At 44.8% G+C, this 22,314-nt stretch overlaps 1 protein-coding gene across 1 annotated transcript in view; it reads right to left on the bottom strand.

Annotated features, from left to right (window-relative positions):
- Nucleotides 1–448: 448 nt before the first annotated feature.
- The window catches only part of Phactr2 (phosphatase and actin regulator 2), a 258,957-nt gene continuing 237,091 nt past the window's right edge, over nt 449–22,314 (bottom strand). Inside the window, exons 10-13 of the mRNA XM_032894972.1 lie at nt 18,147–18,208; nt 16,499–16,636; nt 9,364–9,440; nt 449–494 (exon numbers count right to left, since the gene is read on the bottom strand). Coding sequence (XP_032750863.1) covers nt 479–494; nt 9,364–9,440; nt 16,499–16,636; nt 18,147–18,208 — 293 coding nt within the window. The 3' untranslated portion in view covers nt 449–478. The remainder of the gene's footprint in view (nt 495–9,363; nt 9,441–16,498; nt 16,637–18,146; nt 18,209–22,314) is intronic.

The following is a 22,314-nucleotide window of genomic DNA, read 5'->3' as shown; positions in this document are numbered from 1 at the left end:
TCAAAAATATACTTCTCTTCACTCTTCTTCTCTTCATTAACATAATGAAACCGGTTCTCTCTCTCTCTCAGTTTCAGCTCCCACCCTGTTGGGGTGGCCACCAGCAATTCCAATGTCTATTGTTTGTGAACCCACACGCGCTATACCGTCTGGCTTTCTGGTAGTCAAACTGGCGATTGTCCTCTGCTTGTCTTCTTTGATTAAAATTCGCTGAAACACAGCTGAGAGAGCCAGACTGCCCCTTCCATCAGTGCACACCGTGGGCAGCCAGGCTTGCCGCATCCGCCTCTCAGCTTGTTGGCCTCGTCTGGGCTGTCAGGGTGAGGAGCGTCCTCAACCAAAGCCGAGTCGTACACCTCCTTCACCACAACGAAACGGAAACACACACATTCAAATCTCAGTGCAATGTCAGGGTCTCAGGAAGCAGGGCTCCTGCCAGGGACCATGAGTCCTTATTTCCGAGCCGTCCCATGCTTCATTATGGACGGTGAAACCTGGAGAAAGAAACAGAAACTGTGAGTCTCCGGCATGGGAGTGGGTTGTGCATTTGGTGAAGTGAGAAAGGTTTGGGAGGCAACTCTGAATGTCGCCAACCCAGTTAGCATCAGATGGCTGCCCTGAGAGAGCCCTGTTCGGGGTGCTATAATGGGAAGCAGACACGGACCTTATGAGGAAGATCTTGGTAGTGTTCAGGCTCAGAGCCTAGTCAAGACAAACGACACCATGCTTTAGGTTTACATTCTAACCCACATTGAGCAGAGCGAGATGTGTCTTAAATCGATCGCTGGTGTTCCCTACAAGCGACTGTTCGTTTACCCTGTAAAGGGCTTGGGCTCCCTGTCTATCAGATCCATTTTCTGTACCATCAAGAGCCATCCGAAGTACTGATCCCACTATATTAGCTCGTTGACAAAACAACCGTTTGTTCCTCATTCTCTACCAGACAAAACCCTGTAGAGTTGTGACTGAATCCATTCAGAATGTGGCCCAACCCATGGATCTCCATCACGATTCCTTGATGCCTCTCCATTCCTCGCCATGGGTCCCTAAATCCCTGTACCTGTGTTCTCTCTCTCACCTTCATCTTTCCTCCCATCCACTTGCCCAATCTTACTCTTTGAGATCGTGAAATCTCTTTTCTTCACCTCTCTGGGAAGCCTTAACTGTTTTCTTCTGTATTGCACGACCTTCGGTTTTTAGTGGTTAGTCATCATCAGGAGGTAGGGTCTTGGTGCAAAGGCCCCTCCTACTGGGCTACAGAAAGCCAAGTGAAGACCTGTTTTCATTGTAGCTTCCACACTCACAGAACGCACTCACTCCCTGGCAAGTGGCATTTCTTAGTACGGTAAATTGAACACTAAATGACATAAGCTCTGGGAGGGGAACCCAGTGGGAGACGGTTTGCCTAGCACAGACAAGGCCCTGGATTGTATCTCTGGTACCTCAAAATGAAAAGGGAAAAATGTGAGAAGAGATAAGACGAGACTGGCCACATGTCGATCTTTATGTGATTCCTTTGCCTTTGCCTATCCGAAAGTCAAGGTAAGAAACAGGGGTTTTTCCCAAACCAGCGAACGAGCTTAAGTTAAAGCAGAAGTGTGTGCGCTGGGGCTCAATTCTTAACTCTGCTGCTCGCCATAACCTGAGTTGGTATGTGACAGCTTACCCACACGATCTATATTTGAAGAACGGAGGGTTTTTCTGGGCCCATCACTTGGGCCACCCATGCCCTAGCCATGTACAATGCTTTCCTTGTTCACTTCCTACATAGTAGACATCTGTGTTTCCTTCTACGTCTGTTCACCTGAGTGTGAGATGGGATCTTTTCTCTTCCCTCAGCAGTGGAATTGGAGCTCTCTTCAGTTGTTTAAATCACACAAGTGTCAATTCCTTAAGTCCCACTCCCCCACCCCACCCCTTCCCTGACTTTCCAGTCTATGGTCTCCTTGTCTCTCACAGCGTCTTGCTATATTTTCTCCACAGCCCTGGACATGGCTGCCTATTTCTTCACTGGTAATAATTTGTCTCCTTCACCAAACCAGGACAGCTGAGGATGAGAACCTCATCTGCACTAAAGTTCCCAGGGTCGAGACCTGTCACGCTCCCTCCTCTGTACTTAATCAGTCCTTGTTGGAAGCATATCAGCACAAAGGCATTCTAGAAATGATTTGACAACTCGACAGATAATTTTATACAACTGGGCAGTTGATTCCTAAGACTCCTAAATTTACTTTAAGTAAGTAAACTATGGGAAGTCAGCAGGTAGAGCCTTCCAGAATGCCATCAAGGAAGGGCCAATGGCAACCTGGAAAAATACAGAAGTTCTTTTTCTATAGTTTAAAATTTTAAGTGTATTGTATTACGTGTGTTTATGTGTATATGTGTGTGCGCGCGCGCGCGCGCGCGTGTGTGTGTGTGTGTGTGTGTGTGCGTGCGCATGTGTGTGTAGGGGGCATGTTCACATAGAGGTCAGAGAGCTACTATGGGAAAAAAAACCTCTCAGATTCACTTTGTGACTGTAGAGATGGAGACACGGGGAAGCTAAGTCATTTGTCCAAGGCAGAGAAGTGGGAAACGGAGGTTGGCTCCGCAGTCTATAATTTTACCTATATTATAGACCAAAATATGTCCTCCGCTGAGCTTGCATTCAAAAGGGGAGGTCTCTGTTATCTTCTTGTGACTGTCCTGGCAGGAGAGGAGATATTTTAAAGACAGACATCCGTACTATCAGACTACTGAAACAATAAACCACAAAGAATTATAATTGCCCTAGGAATCCCATACTGGGTAAGGGCAAGGCTGAACTCTCATTCCATCCAGAAACTTGCCTGCCAGAAAGATTCCACACACTTCTCTCCTAATTTATTAGACCACCTCTGAGGACAGACCAGAGCCAAGACATTGATGGACAGACACGCACCTTGCCCAGTGTTGACCGTAAAGAAGTCCTGATCTCCATGTCCAGCTATCTCGAATGCACCTACTTCCTGACAATAAGGAGGGCAGATGTGGGTGGACATTCTTTCCTTTTTTTTTTTTTTTTTCGGAGCTGGGGACTGAACCCAGGGCCTTGCGCTTGCTAGGCAAGCGCTCTACCACTGAGCTAAATCCCCAACCCCGTGGGTGGACATTCTTAAGCTTTTCCCAGAGAATGCAGCAGCTGCTTCAGCTGCTCCAGACTGGCTGCATACAAGGAAGAGCCCAGGACTGCTCAGGGCAAAGGTCAAATGCCCTGTCTCTTCATGGTCCTCACTCAGCGAACTACCAGCCCCTCTCTCCCAGGCTTAGCTTCTCTGGGCACTGCATAGAAACTCATTTGTTAGTGACTGTCCCACCAAGTCTCACTTTTGCATGGCTTTCGTGCACCAACTATTTCATGAAGCCCCTATCTTCTGACATCCTTTGGTCTGGATTCAAAGGACAAGAGTGTGGGTGAGGGACGCATGACATCTTCCCATCCTTAAAACTTCTTGAGATGAAGAAGATACGTGAAAAACTGGATCAGTGTTGGGGTGGGTGGGTGGGAGGGGCGACAGGGTTATTTAAAGTCTAGTATTTTCTGGAAAGAACCCTGATTTTAGTTCCTCCAAACCACCAAGGAAAGTCTTCAGACATTTTTCCTTCCATTGTATACACCATTTGACCAAGAATCTGGATAAGAAGTAAATTCCACTGGGTTGCACTGTGAGATGGCACTAGGTCCTTGGACTGGCTCAGGGAAGCATGTGGCTGGCTAACAATGTGGCTGCCTCTTCTAGACAACCCCTAAGATCTGGTAAAAACAAAGAAACACAAACTGGCATTGTGAAAGAGTAGAGTAGCTGACAGAGCAGTTTATTTTCTGTGTAAACCCAAGAAATGGAAATACCTCAAAGCGCACAGAATGAAATAATCGTTTAAACAAACAAAAACGCATGTTCCTATGTAGTAATCTTACACGAGAAGCATTTTGGAAGTTGAGAAAAGAAAAATGCACTCCATAACTATAATAAACTATCGAGAGCTTCTGATCTTACATCTGGCGGGTTTTTTGTTTGTTTGTTTGTTTGCTTGTTTGTTTGTTTTTTTCTTTTTTCTATGCACCTGAATTTTAAATCTACCACTGGACCATATGCATTCAGGCAGTTGCCCGCTTGTCTGCTGGTCACGGTACAAACAATCTCTTGAGACCTGCTTTGATTTTAAAAGCTTCAATTTAGCCATTCATGACTGCATGATGATACCCCTTCCTTAATAAGCAACCATTTCATTAAAAAAAAAGACATTATTCACATCTGAAGATACGCTGGATTCTAAAATCTTATTTTGCGATAAGCTATTTTTTTTTTTTTTGTAAAAAGGAACATTCTTTCTTGGTGATAAATCTGATATATGTTAACATGGTAAATCCATTAGAAAACACATACTACCCAGAATATTCCAGTTACCCAAGTCTCACTACTGCTGTCATTTAAAATCTATTTCTAAGTAAAATATAACTCTTTACATAATTGTTTCCTAAGGGAAGTGGGTTCTGTTCATCATGGTGGTATCTTTTGAGGACCTGAGAGTCTACATAATTAGCACACAGGCCACTGTTTGAGGAGGTTCAACCTTTTGGTTTTCGGCAGAGGGCTGAAAGGAGCCAGAGAAACAGAGAGAAAGTCCCTTCTCAGGGGGGGAGGGGTAGGGGGTGGGGGGTGAATTCTTGTCCCCACCCTTGGTGCAAGGCCCTAATACCTGTTTCCATTCCATTCGAAAGGCTCTCTGGAAAACACTGGGAGTAACCAGGGGTATTACAGATCAACACAATTCATCAAAACACACACAACAGAAGAAACCGTGATGGAGGTCAAAGCCATGTCTTCCTGCTGTGCTAAAAGTAGTTGTGATATTAACGCCAGCACCTAATTCAAAATAAATTGTTAGGCTGGCATCCTCACTGATTAAGACACAGTGTCATGAGGCGGATTCCTTCAGTGTTCCTTTCAAACACCTGTTGTTGACTAGGCAAAACACTCCCTGTTTCAAAAATGCAAAAAAAAGCTTAAAAGGGTCAGTGGCAAAAAAAAAAAAAAAAAAAAAAAAATCTCTCCTGTGTCTGCCCCAGCTCTCCTCCCCAGAGATAATCGGTGTCATTAGCCTCCTGGTGTCTTTACAAAAGATCCTGAGACACAGGAGGTTACAAAGGGACACCTGAGAGGTGGCTGTGTTGCTGTGTGGCTGAGTCTCTGGGTAAGCAGGTGCTGGACGGAGAACAGAGCTGTCTTGGTATGACCGACCTTCAATCTACACAGCCCTGGGAGGGTTAGGATCTGATAGGGAAGGGTATTTGATGTGAGAGATAAAGTCTGGTACTACCTAGGAGAACGAATTACTGCCTTGTGTCTAGGCAGCACGCCAAGGGATAGGTAATGACTGACACAGTTTATGCCCCACGAGGAGGGTGAGAATGCCTGTCTTTTACACGCACGCTTACTTTTCTAAGTGAAATACATGGCCAGATTTTCAAATTATTTTGACTAGAAACAGTGGTGTTTATCAAAACTCTTTCCTCTTAAAGGAAATACTGACACCAACGTGAAGATCACAGCGTGGTTTTTTTAGATCCCAAAAGCCAAAATGACTTTGTTGCTGGGATGTAACTCTAATGATGTCATAAAATGAACAAGAAAATAGTGATACACACTTGGCTTTGCTGCCAAGTCTTAGAGCTACTCGAGCAAGGCATGCTTATTTTGGTGTTATGAACATTTAAGTTGTTTTTATCTGGAAGGATAGTTTTAAGAGTGTTAATGAAAACATTTTTAAAAAGCCTTTTTAAGTTTATCTTCAACACGAGCTGTTACCACCTCAAAACTTACTCAATATGCATCTTTTAACATTTACTTAAACAACGATGACAAATTATTTAATAAAACGCAAGTCTGGTCTTCACTTCTTCAGAGGAGTAAACAGCCAATAGGATTTTGGAGTATTTTTTTTTTTAAATCCCATCAAATAGAAAACACTACAAGACTAATTCAAGAGTGTCATTGGTACAGGCAGGGGCAGTCAGAGCTCCTTAGCACATAATATGGACCCCAGACACCCGTGGATACACCAGGAGTGGGCTTCACATCTAGAAGGCACAGTGACTACTCCATGTCTAGAGACAAAGGACTATTGACTTAGAAAAGTAAAGTTCACATATGCTTTTGAATCATACACAGTCGGAGGTACCCAGTGGATTAAAGGCTAACAACAGGTTGGAAAAAAAAATACCGAGGACTAATATTTCAGATTTTACTAATCTACATAAAAAGACAGGCACTCCCCAAAGAAAATTTATAAAGGTTGAATACAAAAGTCAAACAACTTAAAGGGGGGGGGGTGGTCAATAAAGCTAAGAGGAGATGCCCAGTCTTATGAAAACCAATGTACTGCTCTTAATCCTCTAGAATACAAATCTTAAGGTCACTGGAAGACCCCACAGTTGATGAGGGCCTCTGAGTGTGCAGTATACTCATCAACTGTGGATCAGTGAACCACGTGTCCTCTTTGAAAGATGTAGAGAGGGCTCTTTAAGACGTTATACAATGCACGAATCCAGTGACGTAGGAAATCCAGCTAACGGGGCGACTGCAGAAACAATGGCATGTGTACACAGACACAGGCATGAAGTCAAGGTCTTAGTGTCGACAAGGAAAGACTGAAACACCGTAACATCCCGTAGTACCTATTCAGTAGTGTGCACTAAGTACCCTGCCTATGGGACGCCATGGGATTGAGGGGGTGTATACCAATAGGGAGGGCTGACTTTCCACACACTGCATGCGAGTGAGTGGAATTAAGCAGTCTATACATACACATACATTATATATGGATCCGTTTGTAAATGTACAGGAAGCCTAGAAGTATATACCCCATCTTCAACTACCACTTACCTGTGAGAATAAAACCGAGGGTGGAAAAGGAGGGAAGGAGGCGATTACTTCTTATTGACAAAACCTTTACATGTTTAAATGCTTAATTAAAACGCGTCATTTCGTATATTAAGAGACATAAAGAGAAATGACTCTCACATCTCCATGTGGCTAGTGTTAGTGAGTTTGCTTAGAGAACACAGCAGAAAGTAGGCCTGTTAGTTTAAGTACTTCTCTGAGAATCAGAATTTTTTCTTTTTGCAGAACACATGGCTTTTTGCTTCTTTTCTGCTGTAATTTATTCTTGACTCATGCTGTCAAATAGAGATAACGGACGTGAACGACCAGGTGGCTGAGTGAGGACACAGCAGCTCAGGAGTCAAGACTCGGCCACACAAGCACACACCATTTCCCCAATGGCCTGGAGGCCCCGGCCAGTTCTTTGTCATCAAAAATATCCAATCTCCTTTTCATGATCAATTTCCCCAAAGACGTATAACGTCAGGTGTCACATGTTGATATGAACTTTTCCTGACCCCAGCCGTAGCAGGGGGATTCACATCTGGCACGATACAGATTCAAGAGCAGATCTGTCACTGGGAAGCCCTTAGAAAGAGAACATTTAGGACGTGTGTTTGCAAATACGAAGAAGCTCACAGGAGGCACACATGAAGAAGCTTCCTGAGACGAGGGGAATGTCTGCTACACCAGTATCTATACTTCACAGAAGAGGCCTGTTATGGAAAATGAAGTTTTACCTGCATTTCCTTGGCCTTGTGACAAGGTCCCCCTATACAGATCAGCACCTTGACCACCGGGTACCACTGAAGGGCTAGGAGCACGGTATTTGGTTGCCCTACTGAGGCTGGTTCTAGATCAGGCCATTGTATCACTGTATGCATTGTGAAAGACAGAGAATCCTGTCTTCTTCATGCACCAATTTGTCCTGGAATTTTCTACAAATTCAATGATGTGAGTGTCCACTCGCACACGTGTGTTTACATGAATCTGTGCATATGTGTGGGCCGGTGAATTAGGTCAGAGCAGATAGGATCTCTCACTGAACCCAGAGCTCGAGTCTGTACCCCCCCCATCCTAGACCTCCCTAATAGGCGGGGAGTCAGCAAGCCTCAGATTACCTCACCCCCCCCACCCTGTCTCTGTTCCCTCAGTGCTGTGGTGACTGACAGGCTGATATAACCATGTCAGGCTATTTACACGGGTCCTGGAGATTCAAACTCAGACCCTCATGCTTGTGTAGAAAGTCCTTTTGCTCATGGGGTCATCACCCTAGCCCCTCAATTTGGATTCTAAAAACTTAATGTCTGTGCAAAATGTTAGGAATATGCCTGCTATGTAAAGCAAGGCTCATGTATGTGTTGGATATAAATCAAGAGAACAGCTGTTATATGTGGAAATCAGATAACACAGGGACTCAGCTCCCCTTTGGTTTCTGTCATTTGTGAAACCAAAGGGTAATGGGAAGAAAAATCATGGCATTATGGTTGCCGGAATTTGAATTTTAGATGCCTACTTGCTAAGTCTTGGTCCTTAGTTTGGGTCTATTGGGAATGCTGTGAACTTTAAGAGTGGGGCTTAGTAGTGCCCTGCAGTCATTGGGGGTATGCCTATGAGGATGGGGCCCTCATTTCTTAAACGTCCTTACTCTCATCCCTGGACCACAATGGGGGTGTGGGGTATTCTTATGTGTTGCCACCATGATGGGTAGCCTGTGATCGGCCCCCACAGCTGTGCAGCCAATGATAGATATGTGCACTGGAATCTCTGAATTCGTGAGTGAATGAAAGGTTCATTATCTCAGAGATTTGTCTGACTTCATAGTAGTAGCTCGGGGAGCCAATCGAACTGTGATTCTCATAGTAAATTCTAGCTTTTGTAAATTCACTTCCTGCCCCAAGTACTGCCCTGCGATCCTGAAGTAACACATGTTCTCAGACCGCCTACCACCAGTTACTTGTTCAAGGAGCACAGCCCCCCCCAAAAGAAACATGAAATGAGAACGGTAATATAGCCCTTCAGAATGATTCAGACTCCACTGAAAGGTAGAAAAAAAAAGACCTCATTTTAGAGCTCTGGAACTGGAGTTACAGACACTTGTGAGCCACCTCGTAGGTGCTGGGAATTGGACCTGGGTCTTCTAGGAAGAGCAGCCAGTGCTCTTAACTACTGAGCTTTCTCTCCAGCCCCCTCCCCCCTGAACTTTGTCCACCGTGATTAGTTTGGGCATTCTTCAAAGACAACTACACCATAAACTTTCTCAGGAGAGTCTCGACATTTACAGTCCGATCCAGCTGTGTCTTTAAATCTGACTCCAGGACTCTATCTCCCCAGCACAAGGAGAAAAGGACGAACGTGAGGGAAACAGAAGTGGTCATTAGAGGATTTCCTGCTCAACCACATTAAAAAACTAAACTGTGACATTGCAATACAGCTGCCAAACGAAACCTCGTCTACCTACCTTGTAAACTGTCGACTCTCTTCGTGAACTTCCATTTCCGTGCTTTTAAATTCATTTAGTTCTTTCCTTATTGCTGCCTAAAAGGAGAGAATGGAGCAGAATTTAGGTAACGTATTTTTCCCAACCTATACAGCATCCACAGGCAGATATTCTTCTGTGACGTGCGTGATTTCGTAGGGGAGAGAAAAGAATCACTAGTGTATCCCAGATTAAGATTTAATAAACGAAATGTGTTACAGTCTGATCACCCCTGGTGTAAAAACTGGACATTAGGAAAATCTTCAAAATCTGAGGCTTTCCTGAGCTTCGGAAAGTCCCACACCCGACCTCATGTGACAGTTGCAAAGTAAAGGTATGGTAAAAACGCGTAAAATGACTCCAAGATACGTGTGTGCGGTGCGTATGGACGTGAATGGATTCTTTATGCAACAGTGGGGACCGAGCTGGGGGCCTCATGCATACCAGGAAAGCAGCCTCCCGCCGAGTCAGACTCCCAGCCCCCTGGATGAATTTTGTGTGTAGACACGGTCATCATCCTTTAGCTATCTCATCTCATTATGTCTTTGCAAACCTCCCAGATTCTGGAAACACTCCTAAACCAGAGACACCCTTGGGCATGCATTTCAGAGGAGAGATATTCGGGTGAAGGCTGAACTGGAGGTAGGGTGGCCTCCCTGAGAGCGTCCTTGGTGGGGAGGGTGGCAGCAGGGTCTTCAATAAACTCATTGTCGTGCCTACTAGCCTGTGTGTCAGACAGAATGTCCTTCCACCCTCTGATGACCGCAGCAGACGGGAGGCGTGTGGGGTTTTCAGAGAATCCATATTCTGTTCCCAGGAAAATTTTACATTGCAGCCTGCCCGCCCACGGCAGCGGCAGCATAGCTTGGGTTCGTTGCCCCACGGATGCCAACAAGGCTGTTGCTATTTGTTTTTTCATGTTGAAAGTTTAGACAAACAGGGCTGAAAACTCAGGGCAGCGTTTAAAGCCACTCAGAGAGGAATCAAACGGAGGCCTTATTTAAGCACATATAGTCCATGCCATGTACAACAGGACGCTTATGTATGCTGACTGGAAAGTGGAGACGCCCCTCGGAATGCTAACTTTGGCTGTCTGTTCATAGACAGGGGCCGGATTGTGCCTGGGTTTAGGCTCCATTTCTGTCTTATTTTTATTTCCTATTTTTTTCCTACAAAGCGTATTTCACTCATATAAAAAGTACTGAAAAGAAAAATAAAAAGAGCAGAGCTCCACATCTTTATAAGCTCTATGCAGATTGCACTGTTCAGACCAAATGCAGATTACTGCAAATATTTCTTATGCAAAGAATGTTTTCCCTCATATAAAAGGAAAAGTGGAAATGAGACGTTCTTATGACAAGTATGCTAAAGAGACTGACTCCAGTTAAACACAGAATGCCAATGTAAACCACAGGAAGTGCTTCCTCAGAGAGATAGGGGAATCTATGTGGTGGCTGGAAGTCAATGAACTTCGGAAAAGGGGAAAGATAGAAGCCCGAAGACCCCTTCGCGACCCTCTCCCACCATTAACCGTCAGTGCAGAGCTTACAGGCTTCTCTTCCAAGTGTATTTTATTGTAATGATTAAGCCCTGTTGTCACAGCCTGTCTCCTTTCCCCAGATACATGTTTTAGGCCTAGAGGTCTCTTTGGAGAATCCTGGGACAGTGAACGATGGTCCTAATTCTTATTATTAATTTTCGGAAGCGCTAAGGCAAGCGGAGACCTATTTGTGGGGCAGAGTCCCCTGCGACACAGCAATGCAGCATATTTCGCTGGTCATGACAATGTGGACACTCGGTTGTGACCGTAGTGACAACTGGCACGGGAGCTGGGAGCCGGGAGCCAGGCAGTTGCTGAAGTGAAGTTTTAGAGAAAGTTCCTCCTTGAAAAGAAATGTTTCAGTAGAAACAGGGCAGAGAATTCCAACCCTGTGTTCGTTTATAAATGTATTCTTTACACAAAAGCTTTTAGCGGAGGCCACGTGAAGCACTGCAGCGGGACTCAGAGGACATGGATGTTGCTCTTAATGCTCCCTGGCATTATGACATGGAGTAGCTTTCCTCTCAAGCCACAGTACAGATGAGTGTCACCTCCCATCCGTGTGGTCCACTGCTTGAAGTGCCATGAACATTTAACAGGTGGGGACTTATGAGGGCCATGTCTTTGGGTCACTGGGGGCACGCATCTGAAGAGATTGTTGGACACTATCTTTCTTCTCTTTGTTCTTTTGACTCATGGTGTGAGGGGTCCCTCCACTAGAGACCCTAGCCCTTGATTACTTAACACTGTGAATCAAAACTTCTCGACTTACACGTTAATTGCTTTAAGTATTTTCTTCACGGTGACAGGAAACCAGCTTACGCCCCGCAGTAATGAAGGAAACAGTAATGAGGACTCGTGATGCAATTAAGGATAATGGTTCAGAGCGTTATTTTAAAAATGTGCCGAATGCCGGAGAGTCACCGGCGAAAGGTCATGAGGTTTTAAAACAATACACAGTTTGGGCTCGTGACTGATGGTTCTCTGATTGTTACCATAGAAAACTTGCTGGAATAAAAGAGGATGCTGCTGAGGGAAAGTTGAATTTAAACAAGGCCAGGGGCTTACTGGGGACAGTGAGTTGAAGAGTATGGTCAAACCCAATAAAAAAAACCAGTCAGAGAGAAACAGTTGGGACATGGAGTCTATAAGTCAGGACAACTACAAACTGTGCCTCACTGTACACAATAAGATTGATAACCTTCAAGTGCCCATATGATGTCCACACTGCTTCCTTCAGGGAGCCAGTTACACACCCCTGGGCACAGCCCATTTCTCTTCTGCACTGCCGTCTTCTTATAGCCTTTCTAGGATGCCACGTCTGTTTCTTCAAAACTGACTCTGGGCAAACCCAGAGTCACTACTCCGAACAGGCAAAACCCAGCAGAGTCACTGTGTTTCTGTCACTGGGCCAGTCTAGCGTGAACTTGTTTCTAGCTCAGCAACATTTGCTTATGGGAAGCCAGCTGCCACGGGGAAACACACTTGACTGCGCACGGCAAGCTGCTGTGTGAGACTCTCCGATACAAAGGAAGACTTCAGAGGACGAGACACCGTGAAGACGGATGTCAACGAGCAGGAGGACAGACAAATCCACGTGGGCCCGACACGAACCCCCAGACTGATGTGTTCAAGAATTTTACAAACTTGTAAGCGTTGTGTCACAGATTTAAGCCAGTGACGTCGGGATGCTTTGTTACACGGTAGTTGATAGATCTAAATGATATTGTGGGCTGAGACAGATGCCTACTTCTTGTGACCGACTGGATACCAAATGGGCATTGAGTGATTAGGATGGGACTACCCATAATCCTTCATGTTGTGCATACATCCAGTAAAGAGCTTCATTTCCATGTGTGTGCTGGTTTGTATTTAGAAGTCATTGGTCAGCACTTACATGTATAGCATAGCGGAAAGTACAACCCACCAGGGCACACCCATTTGTTCAACAGTGCAAAGAGTGCTCACTTCCAAAATTCGCTTGTTAAGGACTTTCATTCTATCAGTTACTACTCTGGAAGAAAGGAGATTTCTCAGGGGTTCAAAAAGAGGACAATTAAAATCTTTAATTATTAAAAGACACACAGGGTATAAAAACGCAACTTTTGCTTTGTTTTTTTGTTTTTTTTTTTTTAAGATGAGACTAGATCTTAGACCTAAGACTCTCTATCTAAGTGTAACTGGGTCTGTTTTTGTCGAAAGACAGGAAAGATGGGCTGAGGTGGTGAGAATGGAGCCACTGGTGCTGGGCTGGACGGCCTATGGGGAACCCGTTCAGCTGAAACTAATCTGTAAGAGGACCGAGGCAACAACCCCAGATATCGGGAAGCTGCACTGAGACCACACGCACAGCGATGTTGGTGTCATGGGAATTATACACAGGACATACAACCGACTAAAGCTAAGTTTAAGTGTTTAAAGAGTAGCCACATGCTTTTCCTGGTCTAATCAGCCCTGGTCAGTTTGGGGCACTTCTTGGCAAGAAGCACCAGGCAATTAGTTGAAAATACAGTGCTTGTGGCCTCCTGAACCGTTACAGTGTAGGTTGTGAGTGAGGAGTTAGCTAGCATTTGCCCTTGATATCTTTTGTTTACTTCTCTGCCAAATGCTGCTATCAAACTACGAGTGGCTGGCTTGCTGACTCATTAAGCTTGCTGTCATGGGGAGTGAAGTGAGCCAGCTAACGGCGCTCGTTCTACAGAGGGGAAATCACACTCTTCCCGAGGACCTAGCTGGTCGGTGCGTTACTGGAAAGGTGCTACTTATTGTCATGTCCCTGGTACATAGAATATTGTTGAGTCTTAATAAAGGGGCAGATCAATAGATCATCAGGAAATGATCTGTTATTACTCTGGTTCACTAGAAAATTTTAGATAGAAATTCTCATCGGTATTTTAAATTTCAATCCAACTTGGGTAACTGTGGAGTGAAATCACACTCCACAGTTCTAAATAACATTCGTGTTTATTTCTCTTTAAAAGGTAATGTAAGCTTTCTGTAATTTTCATTCTCACTTTTTTTTTAAATGGGGCATAGAGATCAACACTTAAAAGAATTAAGCTAATTTTAAGCTGTGTTTGCTTATTTTTGTGAACTCGAGCCCGTCTGTGTGTTTGCCATAGGAAGCTGCCTGTGCCGTGGCAGGCATGTGGAAGTCAGAGGAAACTTCCTTTCGTTCTGTGCATCCCAGGGACCAAACTCAGCTCTCAGGCTTGGTGGCAAATGGTTTTAGCCTCTGTGCCATCTCATTGGCCTCATAACCTAATTCTTAACCCAACAGTTAAATCATACCTAATGAATTTTATACCAATTAACTTAGTGAATCAAATGCATTATTTAGAATCTGACCAATAGTTGTCATGAAGTATCTTAAGGTAAAGGTAATAAAAAAACAAAACATCTTTTTTTTTTTTTTGCTCTAATGACAATTCGTATGCTATTTTCATCCTTAAATGACATGATTTTAGCATGTGGGCTGTATTTCTTTATACATACATACATACATACATACATACATACATACATACATACGTAATACATACATACAAAAATAGGTATGTACGTGTATGTACGTGCGTGTGTGCATGCGTGTGTGCATGCACGCGTGCGTGATGGTTTTGTGCGTCATTGGGTATGTACTGAACCCTAAAGTTGAGATCAGGTGGTCTTGCCTCAATCACTCTCCACATTACTCTTGAGACAGAGTATCTCAATGAACCTGGAGCTCACTGTGGCAGCCATACTGTCTGCTCAGCATCTCGGATGTCCGTCTATCTGTCCCTGCCCGTTGGTGCTGGGGTTACGACCATGGACACACTCAGCTCTCACACATGGCTCTAGGATCCAGACTGTAGTTTGTATGACTGCTGGGCAGTCTTTATTTTTACCTATGGAACCAGCTACCTATCCCCTATATACGCACGTTTTTACAATTGTGGGAGATGACTTAACTTCTCTCTGTGTTATTTTTAACATTCATTAAACATGTCATGCCTTGATCTGAATTATCATTGTTGACTTTTCCTGTTTGTGATTCTGGATATTCCACTACTTGACAACAAACCCATTCTACATGCGTGTACGAAATAGACTGCGTGCGTGTAAACAGATCCCTTGCACGTGCAAACCGTGCCACACGTAAACACGTTCAATTTTTACATTTTTCTGCTCTCTAATTTCTACCTTTAAAAGTATACTTTTTTTTTGTCTAAAATTCTTACTTTTGGAAAACACATTTTCTTTTCCCCAGAGAGCACAGACACAATAATAAGACAGCCCTAAAATGTTGTCCTTTAGACCTTGACTCGCCTCAGGATAAATATGTGAGATTTCTGAGAGAGAGAGTGAGCCTCTCCTGTAAGTCAGGAGGGACTCTGGCTCTGCCCTGGAGCCTGGGTGCTAGGGTCAAGGGAGATCTGGGAATTCTGTTTCTTCAGAGTACCTCAGAACAGAAACATGCTTGCAGAAGAAAACCTGACCAGGCCCAGCAAGCCCGGGATGGAAGCCGGTCTTACTCTCAGTTCAAATGGTCTTAAAAAGAGCAATCTCGACCCACTATAGCTGGAGATGGATGAGTTCTGCTTCTTACAACAGGACAAAGTTAAGTAAAGGGCTGCTCCGGGGAATGGCCAACTGCATTTACACATAAGGGTGATTGGTCATTTAGACTGCTGTCTTGTGCGTTCCACAGTCTGTGGATGTCACCGCTTACGTGGCCTGTCTAAAGGTTAGCATTTAAATAATCAGGTGGCTGCTAATGGGTGTAGCAAACTGTGCTTTTCTAAGCTGGCTAAAATAACGCCTTCAGTCCTCACAACCTGACCTCACTGCTCCCCCATCAAGAGGCGGACTTATCTATGACTGTCTCCTTGGTTCTGAACTAGCCTTGTGGCTTGCCCTGGAACTAATGGAATGAGGTGGGCCTACAGCCCAGTGACTTCCAAAGATGACTGGAAAAGGCCAAGCATCTTTCCCTGTGCTTTCCTGGGACAGACACCTGCTCCAAGGGAAGAGGTCTGGTGACTTGCAGTGAAGAGGCAGCCGGGCTGAGTTCCACATGTGAGCCACGGCCACCGAAACACAAAAGGTGTTGGAGAGACAATTCTAGATCTTTCGGGGTAGCCTGGTCACCAGGGGGATAACACTGAATGACCTTGGTCAACCTTAGGGAAAGCAAAATTGTCCAGATGATGCTTGACTGTATTCCAACCTATGGGATCTATAAGACGCAACAAAACTGTCCTCTACTCTTCACCGCTAAGCTGAGGGGTGGCTGGCTGCAGCAGTGTTAGCGAGAAGTCACTGAAGCAGGAAGACCAATGGAAACCCAGAGCCGACAGGAGAGTAATTACAACAAACAGACTTCTTGTAAGATGTTTGAATAGGGACTGGCTACATGGCAGCTAAGGACTAGCTTTTCCCTGAGACCCGTTTGAAAAAACCGTGCTGCTATTCCTCCACGTGACCTAGAAGCGTGCAGGTGTTCAGAGAGAGAGAGAGAGAGAGGCGCTCAGACGGGTAGGAGCGGGATGAGGATGCAGAGTTTGGAGGTACAAAAGGCCCCTGTGAGATCCTTGCCTTGTCCGCAGGGGTCAACCTGGCCCAGGGCTTGTCCGCACGTCTGTCGTAGTCCGGGGAATCTGTGACTTCCACATACTCATTAAACCGCAGGATCCTTCGGGCTTGTAGCTCTGCCACCGTAGGTCTAAGGCTGAGCTGCAGGAGGGTAGCAGGGGGAAGACAGAGATCAGTCACACATTTTTACGGCCTCTAGGTGGCAAGTTTTCTGTCTGGAACACTTCAAAGTTAAGGTCACTTTCAGGTATTAAAAGAGAAGCAAAGGCATCTTGGGAATTCGTAATGAGACCCAGAAAGCAGTGTGCCCTCATTTTTCTCGACTAGAAAATCACCAGTGCTAGCTAGGTCAGCCTTTGCTAACTGTCTGCGTCGTCGTTCAGTTCCCCACAACACATCTGGCGCTGAGATCAAGGCTTGCCTGTCCCCTCTGACATAGCAATACATAGTGACAAACACCCATCAGTGACACAGCTCTAGGGTCACTGGGGTGGCAGTTGACGGATGAAGGCAAAAGCTATGGACCTCCTAGCAAATGGAAATGAGTCTCGACTCTGGGCACATGGAGAAATGCAGTGTTTCTCTGTAGCTGTGGCCCAGAGAAAAGCGCAGCTCCAGCATGGCCTTCCTGGGGAGACAGGCAGATGAGGGAGGCTTCCTGGACGACACTCCTATCTGCGTTCTGTCTCTTCTGCTCACGGGGCTTCCTTCCTGAGTCCTCTGCACCACTCAAATGTATCTGTGTAATCTGGCCAGCCCCGGGGGTCCTTGCTTTCCTCTCGCTCTCCTTTCATAAGCACCAAGAATAAGCTTGGGGTAATTCCGACACTTGAAAGGAACCCAGACCTATCTTGGGATACTTTTGCTCCGAACTCGCCAGCCAGTGCTCAACCGTGTGAACCAGGACTCACATCCAACTATGGTGTCACCGTGCCCCTCTCCAGGGATGGAAGGCACAGCTGAGAGACCATTAGAAGGATGTACAGTGGAATATAAATTCCGATAGTGCTCACGCTCTCCAAAGACGGTTACTTTTGGCACAAGGGAAAAAAAGGGGCCGTGGTCCTGGGATCAGGTTTGTATCTCTGTAAACAAGTGGGAGCGACGGCCTGAGTTCCAGTGATAAGCCATTTGTCAATTTTGGTAACACCGTGGTCAAATTCACTCAATAAATTACTCACCCAGGTCTGCTACAGGACAGTGACAAATTGTTAGTAGTCACCAAAATACTTATTTAGTATTTCCAAGACTAAATGGAAAGTGTGAACACTCAAAAATCCAATTAAAGACATAAAAATATGTGAAAACGTTAATGTTGGCTGTCTAAGTGGAAGATTTGTGTGTGACACTTTCCTTTTCTGTCCCCTTTGGTATTTAAACTCTTTTTTTTTCCACTCAGAATACACATATTTCATAATCACTAAATGCAAGGTACAAGCTTCGTTAATTTCTCAAAGTGAACGCAGCACCCAAATAGGAAAGTAACCGATTCCCGCGCTGGTTCGAATGACTTGAATTGTGCGGTGGAGTGGGGGGACACTCCACCCCATCCCCAAACATCCCGCTCACGAGGGCAGAGTGTGTTTGCGTCTAACAAAAATAAACCATCTCCCAGAACACGCATGCTCATTAGCAGTCATGACATCATCACCTTCCGGCTGAGCCTCCGTTTGAGTTCCATTTTCGCTTCCTGCTCCTCTTCTTCATTCTTTTCTGTTTGTCAGGGGAGGCAAAAGGACAGTTACTAGGGATAACCGTAGACTCGGAAAAGTCTATCAGGTACAATCGCTCAGGTCTGGCAAACGCTTATCAAACGTGCCACCACCTTAGAAAGGCATCCGGAGGTTTTTCAGAAGGAATGCTTATATGTATGCATGCTATACACGTGCATATATGTAATGGTATCTTCCTTCCTAATGGAACTGGTAAGCTTTTCACTGATTTTAAACCCCTTTTACCTCCAGATTTCTTGTTCTATGTCCATACTATTGCTGACCACCTCAGGGTTTTAGTAATACAATCTACCAGAGTTCAGATAAAAATTCACTTCTGGATCTGTCCTCCATGGGGACAAATCCAGGACACACGGAAAAGAACAAATCAGAACCATCCAATGCACGTCTGAGCTGCCGACTTCCATTCAAACCCAACCAAAATATTTGGTTTGTCTTCCTATGTTTCCATAGAAGCGAAATGTAAGCATTCCTTGGGACTTGGCTTTCTAGCCAACGTGCTGAATGGGGTTATGTTGTACTGTGGGTGGGAATTATTTATTTTCTTGTGACTTTAACTTTCCAAAGTCGTCTTTTTCGCTAGTGCTTCATCAAGCAGTGCAATTCCGTGCAGTCAAAACAGATGGGATTGCAAAAAAAAAAAAATATTGAGAATTTTAAAAGAAATAGAGCTTTTTCAGGATTTATAGCATGCATATTTGAAGAGCTTCTGTCTGTTGCTTCTTGTATCTCCTCTGTGTTAAGTAAGGCAATGATTTTACTTCATAGTAAAATACACGCCAAGGTTTATATTCTAGGGATTCTAATGAAGGAAGACTGCACTAAGGAAGGAATGAACCGAAAGCTTCAGGAAAATCTCTTCTATGTAAAGGCTTTATTTAACATATCTAGGAGTGCGTGTGAGCGTGCGTGTATGTGTGTGTGTGGTGTGTGTGGTATGTGTGCATGTGGTGTGTGTGTGTGGTGTGTGTGTGTGTGGTGTGTGTTTGTGTGTGGTGTGTGTGTGTGGTGTGTGGTGTATGTGTGGTGTGTGGTGTGTGTGTGGTTTATGTGAGGGGTGGTGTTTGTGTGTGGTGGCCTGATGGGGGTGTGAGGGGTGTGTGGGTGAGTGGTTTGTGTGGTGGGTGTGTGTGGTGTGTGTGTGGTCTGTGTGTGTGTGTGTGTGTGTGTGTGTGTGTGTGTGTGTGTGTGTGGTGTGGTGTGTGTGTGTGTGTGGTGGTGTGTGTGGTGTTTTGGTGGGTGTTGGTGTTTTGTGTGTGGGGGGTGTGTTTGTTGTGGTTGGGGGGTGGGGGTGTGTGTGTTTTTTGTGTGTGTGTGTGTTTGGTGTGTGTGTGTGTGTGTGTGTGTGGTGTGTGTGTGTTGTGTGTGTGTGTGTTGTGTGTGTGTGTTTTGTGTGTGGTGTGTGTGTGTGGTGTGTGTGTGTATGTTTGTGTGTGTGTGGTGAGTGTGTGTGGCATGTGTGTGTGTTGTGTGGTGTGTGTGTGTGTGTGGTGTGTGGTGTGTGTATGTGTGTGTGGTGTGTGTTTGTGGGTGTGGCGTGTGTGTGGGTGGTGTGTGTGGGGAGGTGTGTGTGTTTGTGGTGTGTGTGGCATGTGTGTTTGTGTGTGTGTGTGTGCTGTGTGCTGTGTGGTGTGTGTGGCATGTTTGTGGGGGGGGGAGGGTGTGTGTGGGGAGGGTATGTGTGTGTTTGTGGTGTGTGTGTGCGTGTGTGTGTGTATGGTGTGTGTGTGTGTGCGTTGTGTACAGGTCTGAGGACCTTGAATGTCATCATTTACTGCTATCTATCTTGGTTTTTAAGACAGTTTTTCTCACAGAGACTCGAGGGTCACTGACTAGGCTGGGGTGTCTAGGCAGAGAGCCCCAGGACTCCGTCTGTCTCTGCCGCACCAGTACCGAGATGGTAAACACGTCCATTCCCTTATGTACACCCAGCATTTGAAGTGGACTGTTCACCCTGAAGGTCGATGCTGTCACGAGTAAACCGTTAGTATTGAATGTGATCAGGAACTCGAGGTTTTTGCTCATTGACCCCACCAAATTCTCTATACATTTTTTTTTCTTCTCTGGACAAATGGGCTTTCTGTATTCTTCTGGAGTTCATCTTTTAATTTACAAGGAGGAAGATGAACCGCGTCATTACACCCAGAAATACAAACGGAAATCACCCTTCAGACAAGAGACACTTCAAGTTCCTTCATCAAATTAATTTGGTTCTACCTCAGAATTTTTATGAATGAACTGTAAGCTTTGCTGATTGCTTCGCAAAGCAAGTCTCTCTCTATCCTTAAAATGTGCACAAAGGGCCAACTAACGTCGACTGAATGGAGCTTGGGAACTGTATGTTATTATACATCCGAGACCAATTCCAAACTTCTCGTTAATGTTATTAAAGTCAGAGCTTTACGGGGCAAGAACTGTATTTAAAAGGAAAATATAACCCTTAAATCTATTTTTACTCACTTCTTCCCGCATGCTTCCCAGGCTTCATTTTTCTGTTTTCGTAAAAGCTACTCCTTTTTAAAAAAAATCAAATGTGTTCATTTTGCTTCAGGAGTGCTTTGCCTACATTCTGTGTTTGTACACCTTACATAGGTTTGGTGTCCACTAAGGTCCAAACAGGGCATTGAATGTCATGGGTCTGAAGTAGAAGACGACTGTGAGGGGCCGTGAGAACGATGGGAATTGAACCTGGGTCTTCTGCAGGAGCACCAAGTGCTCTCAACTGCTAAGCCGTCCCTCCAGGGCCCCACTTCCCAGGCTTCATTTCCTAAAGGCATTTTTTTCAAACACCCACTCCCCTACCCCCAACATCCCCGCAACATCCCAAAGGTTTTCATTCCTTATGTAAAAGGTCATTTCTTTGAAGGGAATATTAATTTTACCATTTAAGGATGTTGTACAACAAGGTGACAGCCCGTGACGTCTAAGGGAAGAGCTGATTGCAGTTAAGCGATTAAGTAAACAGAATTTTACGAGCTGGGAATTCTTCCCTGACACCAGGAACTGGCTTTTCATATTTCCCATGCTTGATGGGATAGTTTTAAAGTGGGTGAGGGGCGGTGGTGGATGCCATGGAGTAGCCTCTGAGTCTTTGCAGAGTGGTACTTTAAATATTCAGTGAAGAGTCCATCATTTCCTCTCCCTGTTGATTAATTAGCAGACAAACTGTACTGTGTGTTGTAAACTGTCTGGGGCATTAGGATGGACTGAAGGGTTTCCACTGAGGAAAAAGGGGGCAAAACTAACAACTGGGGTAGCAGTGATCTGTTGAGCCACTGACTGGGATAAAACGAACTGGGCTTCCCCACACGTTCTCTGTGGTTCTGTTTATCTTTTCGCTCCTCTACGTGTTTCCACGTGGGTGGCTTTTTGTTGTGTCTTGCTTCACTTTACTTAAAAATTTTATTTATTTATTGTGCGTTTGTGTCCACAAGCACACGGCCACTGCACACATGTGGAGGTCAGAGGAAAACTGTGGCAGTGGATCGTGTGGGTCCTGGGGATTGTATTCAAGTTGTCAGACTGGGTGGCAGTGCCTTAACCGCTGGGCCATCTTATTGACTCCACAAAAGGTTATTTTGAACAGACAAAAATGTATTTATAAACTTTTGAAGTACATACATATGATATATTAACATACCTTTCTGTATTTTCAACAAATGGAAATGCATTTATAGGCTTTTGAAATGTATGTATATGTATTTATCAACACACATATTCTTCTATATGTTAAAAACCTAAATCAATGGGTATATGAAGAATAAGGTGGTCAGTAGTAGAATATGGATGGCAGACATGTGGTGAACTGTCCTCTGTAAAATTTCACCATTTTTTTTTGTAGGTTTAAAAACATTCACAGTTAGTTGTTGAATGAAAAGATCCAGAACTCAGTGGCCTGGGTTATGGAAAATACATCTGAAATGACACTCCCAGTGGAACAGGAGAGCGGTGCATTCTGTTTCAGGTCGTGTATGGAGGAGAACATAGCACTTTTCTTGACCAGCCAGAGTTGACTTCTCTGGTTGGCAAAGATAAGGGACATGATACTGAGACATCGGGTTTGTTCCATGTCCTTACAGAGTACCT

The sequence above is a fragment of the Rattus rattus genome, chromosome 2, assembly GCF_011064425.1.
Source record: "Rattus rattus isolate New Zealand chromosome 2, Rrattus_CSIRO_v1, whole genome shotgun sequence".
NCBI lineage: Eukaryota > Metazoa > Chordata > Mammalia > Rodentia > Muridae > Rattus > Rattus rattus.
The sequence above is the reverse complement of the archived record's forward strand: the minus strand, read 5'-3'. Positions and strand labels throughout refer to the sequence as shown.